At 56.3% G+C, this 6,475-nt stretch overlaps 3 protein-coding genes across 4 annotated transcripts; 2 read left to right on the plus strand and 1 right to left on the minus strand.

The window, feature by feature from the left end:
* Positions 1–609: 609 nt before the first annotated feature.
* Positions 610–2,735, plus strand: H310_03495. Of its 2 annotated transcripts, XM_008867371.1 has the most exons (3): positions 610–900; positions 951–1,127; positions 1,177–2,735. In XM_008867371.1, exons 1-3 carry the CDS (start codon positions 642–644, stop codon positions 2,691–2,693), a joined length of 1,953 nt encoding a protein of 650 aa, XP_008865593.1. In that variant the 5' UTR covers positions 610–641; the 3' UTR covers positions 2,694–2,735. The 2 variants fall into 2 exon arrangements, with proteins under 2 accessions (XP_008865593.1, XP_008865594.1); XM_008867372.1 differs by having other exon boundaries at positions 610–1,127.
* A 269-nt stretch (positions 2,736–3,004) lies between these two features.
* On the minus strand, positions 3,005–5,005 carry H310_03496 (hypothetical protein; the record flags this gene model as incomplete). The annotated part of the gene is made up of 4 exons (XM_008867373.1): positions 3,005–3,141; positions 3,401–3,837; positions 3,905–4,056; positions 4,163–5,005. The coding sequence occupies 4 exons, from the start codon at positions 5,003–5,005 to the stop codon at positions 3,005–3,007; spliced, it is 1,569 nt and encodes a 522-aa protein (XP_008865595.1).
* A 472-nt stretch (positions 5,006–5,477) lies between these two features.
* Positions 5,478–6,475, plus strand: H310_03497 (hypothetical protein). The gene is made up of 4 exons (XM_008867374.1): positions 5,478–5,744; positions 5,804–5,859; positions 5,915–6,132; positions 6,199–6,475. The coding sequence occupies exons 1-4, from the start codon at positions 5,503–5,505 to the stop codon at positions 6,448–6,450; spliced, it is 768 nt and encodes a 255-aa protein (XP_008865596.1). The 5' UTR covers positions 5,478–5,502; the 3' UTR covers positions 6,451–6,475.

Consider the following 6,475-nt stretch of genomic DNA (forward strand, 5'->3'; position numbering starts at 1 on the left):
CCCATGCTTGAGGTGCAAGCAGAGACAGACCGACTGCAGTCGACACATGGGGACTCGTCAAGATGGTGGCGCATGCTGGACCGATTTCGGCGGAGTGACGACTTACTCCCTCGTCCTGGGTCCCCTGAGTCCTCCAGCTACAACGACCATTCGTTGATGGCACGGTGTACGTTCACCCTGTACAAGTCGAATGCGAATTGCTTCATAAACCCAATACATGCAAGTTTCGAGCATCAGTCCCGACCTTCCGCCAGCCACCTGTGAGAAACACAGCGACCTCCGTGCACCATATCGACCAGTGCGACGCTAGCACAGCTGCAAGGACCTCGATTGCCAAAGTCGCCGAGAGTCCATGCAACCTCGGCAATCCAGATTCGTTCCATGCATTGCCTTGTTTCATTCAACGGTAAAGTTGATCCACCGTGGTAAAGTCGACAAAACATTGTTGTACGTTATCCATATTTTTTTGTTTTTTTCATTCGTGGACTTTTTTCACCCAATTTCTGGTGGTTTGCAAAAACTTTGACAATACATGCATTCCTGTAAACTTGAATTTTGTATGCGTATATCACAACGACGTGTGTCATGATGGTCACGCGCGGTGCACCAATTCGCGGCAGCACGAGTTCCCGACAGCACCCATGCGCATCCGGTGGTATGCTTGCACGTTTACGACAGCGGAATCCAAGGACGTGGCCGAGAGTATGGACGACGGGGACCCGTTGATGGCAGAATGCGCCGACATTCGTATGCCTCTGTGCCATCGTGGGGTGTGCAACGACACATCTCGTGGCATTTCTGTCTTTGTGAAGCGTCTGAATGCTTCAAATCAGCCAACGTCTTCTCGACCGCAAGTGCTGTGGATGCTGCAAGGCGGCCCGGGCCATTCGTCGTTGGCCAGTACAGTCGCGCCCGGGTCATTTGAAACAAATCTTGACGCTGCTTGGTAGTGGAAGCATCCATCTTGAACGCGTACACCGCGTCCAACAGCACTGTTTCCGTGTACACGATGGACCATCGAGGAACTGGACGAAGCACCTTGCTGGAATGTCCGGACGACGACGATGGCGAACCGCAGACGGAGGACGAAATCGTCGAGTGCTTTCGGTACATCAAAGACGAGTTTGGTACGGTCACGACAATTCAACCTTGTTCGAGTTACGTCGATCTGGCTAGGCCATGACGCGCCCATGGCTTTTTCCGTCACTAGTGCGGCAACTGATCTCAAAGTGTTGGTGCAGAGTTCGATGTTTGCCCAAGCCGACGTGTACGTGTACGGGGTGAGCTATGGCACGTACCTCGTCGAGCGGCTCATGCACTTGCAGCCGTCCAACGTCAAAGGCTACATCTTGGACAGCATTCAGAGCGAGCAGTTCTATACGGACAAGAAAGACGCGCCGTACTATTCCAACTGGGATCGCGACGTCGGCCAGGTTGTCGAGGGTTTCTTTGCGCTGTGCGACAACGACGCGTTTTGCAACGCCAAGATCGGTCCAAAGTCGAGGCAAACGCTTCACAAAGCCTACTTGGCTCTCGACGCAGGCGAAACGGAATGCTTTGACATTTTGTACAGAGTCGCCCATGACGGAGGGTATGCCAAGCCGTCCGGACTCGTCGGGCAAACGCTGTACGAATGGCTGGTCGACAGCGACCGCCGCGTATTCATCCCTGCCTACATCTACCGCCTCGCTCGATGCAACCCGGACGATCAAGATTGGCTGACTCAGCTCAACTACCCCCCGCCCCTAGACGACCTCCCCGAGGAAGGACCGTACTTGCGTGGCCCTGGCTTCTCCGACATCGTGTACAACAACATTGTCTTTGCTGAAATTTGGCAATCGTCGCATCCGTCGTCGCCGTCCGCGCAGCGGCTATACCAAGACAGTGTCGACGCGCTCTTGAGCCTTGGCAACGTTGTGTACGCTCGGAATCGAGCGATCTTGTACTGCCTGTACCGGCAAAATGCCGACCCGATGTGTGCCGACTACCCCCGCTACGACGAGAGTTTTACGTACAACCAAGACGATTTTTGGAATCGCACGGCGACCGTGCCACCCGGAGCATCCGTGCTCATGTTTGCCGGAGGGCTCGACCCTGCCACCCCACTCAAGTATGCGCGTGATGAGTACACGACCATGGTCGGAGACGCCAAGCTCCTGCTCGAGTTCCCCGCTGCCAACCATGGCGTGCTCGTCAATTCGCCAGACAGAGATGACAGTCACGTTTCGTGCGGGGCCGTGGTCCTGTCGTCGTATATGGCACACGGTGGCGATGTCAGTCAAGTCGACCTGTCGTGCATGGCGCGCGTCGAACCGCTTCGGTTCTCGCATTGGGACCGCGACTTGGCGTTCGACTTGTTCGGGTCCGAGAATCCGTACAATGAAAGCGCTGTCCAAGTCAAGGTGCTCGCGACGATTCAAGCCAAGTTTATGATGGCTGTCGGCGTCCTGTGCGGACTCTTGGTCGTTGCCGTCGTCGGTCTTTTGCTTCTCGTGCGGCAAAACCTGACTTTGCGCCGGCGAGTCGCCGCCCTGACGACGCCATCGAAACTCGACGCCATCCATGAAACCAACACGGAAACCCATCCACTGACGGCAGCCGATAGTCCGTCCGACGCCACGGACGTGCTCGAGACAACACACCAACTCCCACCACCACCACCACCTCGACGTGACATCGTCGATAACGTGTAATGGCCTTTTACGTTGGATGGGGTGGCGTCATCATCGCTCTGGATTCGAAACGAGGTTGCTTGCGGCTCGTTTGGGTTTCGGTGTTTAGAATTCGGCGGGCGAAGTCGGTGGACCTGGCATACGCGAAAACACACTGCATGCACCGCGGTCGGCTTCGACTTGCAGAGTCCATGTCAGATGCAGCCCATCAGGGCTGCAGGGGCGGCGCCAATGCGATTATTTAGCTCGAGCTAGGATGTGTCGTTTACGCGAGACCGTGTACAGCTCGTGACTGCCAGGACCGCCACGACCTGCCGCAGGTTTTCCTAACGTCAGCTTCGCGCAAACCCAACGTTGGCAGCGGACTCGAAGCGCCAAGTTGCTTTGGGAGCGACGGTCGCTGCGTGGATTTGCTGGCCGTGGATGCATTTGCGACCAACCTGCAATTCAAGGACTTTCTCGCGATAGCCTAGCGCATATTTTGTGTCCCCTCCTGTCGACGGCAACGGGCGGGCTCTTTTTTTTTCGCCAAGGCCCTCGGACGCTTTGCATGCCGCTCGGGGGCATCGTTGACGACTTGAAAACTCACGTGTGCGATGCCAGCGCGGCCGACGTGCAAACGTAGCATGCGACAACCAACTCGATCGACTTTGGACAGCCACATTGTAATGCCATCCACCCGCTCCCAATAAATTCCGTGGGAGCAAGAAGCGGTATATATTCTCTACGTTGGAGCTTGCGTTGACGAGTCAAGTGCTCACTCTTCAGCAGCGTTCGTTTGGCTATGGCATTCCATATCTCAGCTTGGGACGCCTGGTATCCCAGCGCGTTACGGAGGCCGCGGAGGAGCAGCGACACGCGGTACGCCATGATGTAGTCGTCGTCTTGATGGAGGATCGGGTCCCGTTTCTGTAAGTATTCGACAAAGAGCGGGATGTCCATGCCGTCTGTGATGTTCCAGTCGTCTCGGTCCAGCTTGGTGCGGCACATCTTCTCGAGCACGTACGGGTCCATGTGCTGGGTGACGAGGCCGACTTCATTCGTGACAGCGCGAACGACAGCTTCCTTCGACCCTTCGGCCAGCGCGACGACGAGGCGTGCCAGGCGCTTGCGTTGATCGGCTGTCCAGTGCTTGACCGTAGTCGATGAGCCCAACGCGCCCATCCTCCAGCAGCATGATGTTGCCGGGATGGGGGTCGCCGTTGAAACATCCGTCGACAAGAATGTCGTACCCGTGGACTTCAACAATGCACCGGAGCAGCTCGGGAAGGTTGAGCAGGCCGGACGTGGGGTGTTGGGTGCCTGTCGCTATGGATCGAGGGACGACCCACCTGATTGTGTTGTCGTAGGCTGTGAGAGCCCCCTGCTTGGCGCGCCACAAGGTCTGGTACCATTGCATGGCCGCTTCAGATGGGCCAACGTCGCGTGAAAGATCTCATGCGTTCCTTTCGGCGTCTTTGGCAGCCTGCTTCGCCGCCAATTCCTGTCACGGCCATCGCATATGCGATGATTTGAATGTGGCCGTAGACGGCGTCAACCGACTTATGGCCTGGCAAATTCTTCATCACGAACACGTCTTTGGTGCACAGGTCCAGGTATGCCCTCGGCACGACAAACCTGTGGGCATACGGACTCGCGGACTGTTTTGCCCGCATGTTGTTGAAGTTGCTGGCTTCCCGACGGCAGTCCAACTCGGTGAGGAACTGCTTTTCGGTCTCATTCAGGAACGGCAGGTTCGCCGGCTGCGCAATGGCCGCGAACCTTTTGATCGTAGAGGTATCGTTGTAAAAGTTGGCCTCCGCGTCGTGAAACGGGACCTTGACCACGATTATGACTATCGTGCCATCCAGCAGCACGGCTTTGTGAACTTGCCCGATCGACACGGCCCCGAGGGGTGTCGGATCGATCGATTGGAAGATGTCGTGGAATGGTATGGCCGACGGTAGGATGCTTCCAGGATGCGCATCATGTCGGTGGCGGGCGTGTACGGCGTGCGCTTTGAAGGGTTTTGCAGTAATCCATGTACTGCTTCGGCAGGAAATCGCCGCAGGTCGACGCGATTTGGGCCAGCTTGATGTAGATCCCACGGAGCGCGAGCACCGTGCCGAAGAGTGGCGTTGTATCTTTGTCGTGGAGGTAGTTGTAGTAAGCGTAGCTTCGTCGGGGCCGAGGTGGCCAATGTCCTCGATGTAGATCTGCGCGGCGCGATAATGCGTGTAGGCCGGTACTGCATTGACGTAAAAGAACATGGACCTTGCAAGTCCTTGGTCCGATTCGAAGAGGTAGATGAAGCTCGCACCACCGACCACCGCGAGGCCACCAACCGCTGCCATCGCGGGGTGTAGAATGGAGTTTGATGCGTGCTTCTTCACAACGAGGTGTGTTGACTGCAGTGAGCTTGGTGCAGTCGATGACGTGTGTACACGGCCCACAGCTCGTCCAGCGCGGCACCCCACTCGTCGCAGTTCCGCCATCGTCGTTGTCCGTGGGCACTTGGTGCGTAATTGCAGACATGAATAGCGCACCGAATTTTTGAGCACCTGCGTCTGTCGAAGTGGAGCTGTTTCCATGTGCACAGGGGCACAGCACATGATCCCCCCAGACTACTTGCATGCGCATGCCATGAATCCAACACCTTGCAAATTGCGATAGCTAGCATTCCTCGACGACGGGCCTCGTCCACGTTGCCGCTGAAGGAGGAGGTGAGCTATTTTATGCACCATTCTCGTTGAAATGCACCGACATTTCAAGAAATAGGTGCTTTTCCCGACTCGACTGTCTGTTTCGGCGCATTTGATTGGGTCATTCCAAGGTTGCATCTTGATCCGCGATGGACTCGCTGGCGGCGCTCATGGCAGGCGGCCAAGTCGAACCCGACGGCGAGTACATCCTGACGATCACGATTGGAAATAGTCTGGAAATGAAGATCACGGTGGCGCCAGACGACGGACAAGCTCCCGGGACTCTGTTTGCCTACCACGTGTGGAACGGCGCAACGTGCTTGGCTGAGTACTTCGCCGCCAACCCGACACTTGTTCAAGGAAAGTCGGTGGTCGAGTTCGGTGCGGCCTCGTACGTCAATCGAGTCGAACTTGTACATTGCTAACTCCAACGATGTGGCGTTCGTTTAGAGCATTGCCGTCGTTAGTCGCGCTGCATCATGGTGCTAAGGTGGCCGTCATGACCGGTCCGTTGACGTGGAGGAGTCGATTCAAATCTCACGTGTGACTTCTCCGCCGTAGACTACCCCGCCGACGTCTTGCTGCAAAACATTCGAGCCAATGTTGAACGGAATCAAGCTCTTCTGAACAACGGTTTGCCGGTTGTGGTGGGGCATTTGTGGGGCTCAGACGTCACGGACGTCGTCGTGCATTCGCAACACCACACAGGGGATCCAAGCAATCCGTCGCCTCGATTCGACGTTGCAATCGTGGCAGAGTGTCTTTGGATGCACCGCGAGGTACATTGATGTGTCACCGAGGCCGCTGTCGATCGCCACCCAGCTGACGGTGCGCATTCTTCCTAGCACCACAACCTGGCAAAGTCCATCGATGAGTGCTTGGCCCCCAACGGCACGGCCTTCATTTGCTTTAGCCACCACGTTCCTGGCGTGGAACATTGCGACTTGGCCTTCTTCGACGTTGTCAAGGCTCGATTCCCTTGCTCTGTCGTTCTCGCCAAGACATTCAACGTCCAGGCCGTATTCAATGCTGCCAAGACCAAGCAAGAGTTTTTGTACGTCATCACTAGGCTAGACACCCCCGCCGACCGCACATAACTAAAACAATCGCGTCATTTTGTGC

Source organism: Aphanomyces invadans (genome assembly GCF_000520115.1).
Source record: "Aphanomyces invadans strain NJM9701 unplaced genomic scaffold supercont1.5, whole genome shotgun sequence".
Lineage (NCBI taxonomy): Eukaryota > Oomycota > Saprolegniomycetes > Saprolegniales > Verrucalvaceae > Aphanomyces > Aphanomyces invadans.

Excerpts from the sequence above, each read along its gene's own strand:
- H310_03495 (XM_008867371.1), top strand. The coding sequence starts at position 642 with ATGCGCATCCGGTGGTATGCTTGCACGTTTACGACAGCGGAATCCAAG. Across the intron at positions 901-950 it reads GGGCCATTCGTCGTTGGCCA|TGGAAGCATCCATCTTGAAC; the intron begins GTACAGTCGCGC and ends GCTGCTTGGTAG. Across the intron at positions 1,128-1,176 it reads GTACATCAAAGACGAGTTTG|GCCATGACGCGCCCATGGCT; the intron begins GTACGGTCACGA and ends CGATCTGGCTAG.
- H310_03497 (XM_008867374.1), top strand. The coding sequence starts at position 5,503 with ATGGACTCGCTGGCGGCGCTCATGGCAGGCGGCCAAGTCGAACCCGAC. Across the intron at positions 5,745-5,803 it reads GTCGAGTTCGGTGCGGCCTC|AGCATTGCCGTCGTTAGTCG; the intron begins GTACGTCAATCG and ends GCGTTCGTTTAG. Across the intron at positions 6,133-6,198 it reads GTCTTTGGATGCACCGCGAG|CACCACAACCTGGCAAAGTC; the intron begins GTACATTGATGT and ends CATTCTTCCTAG.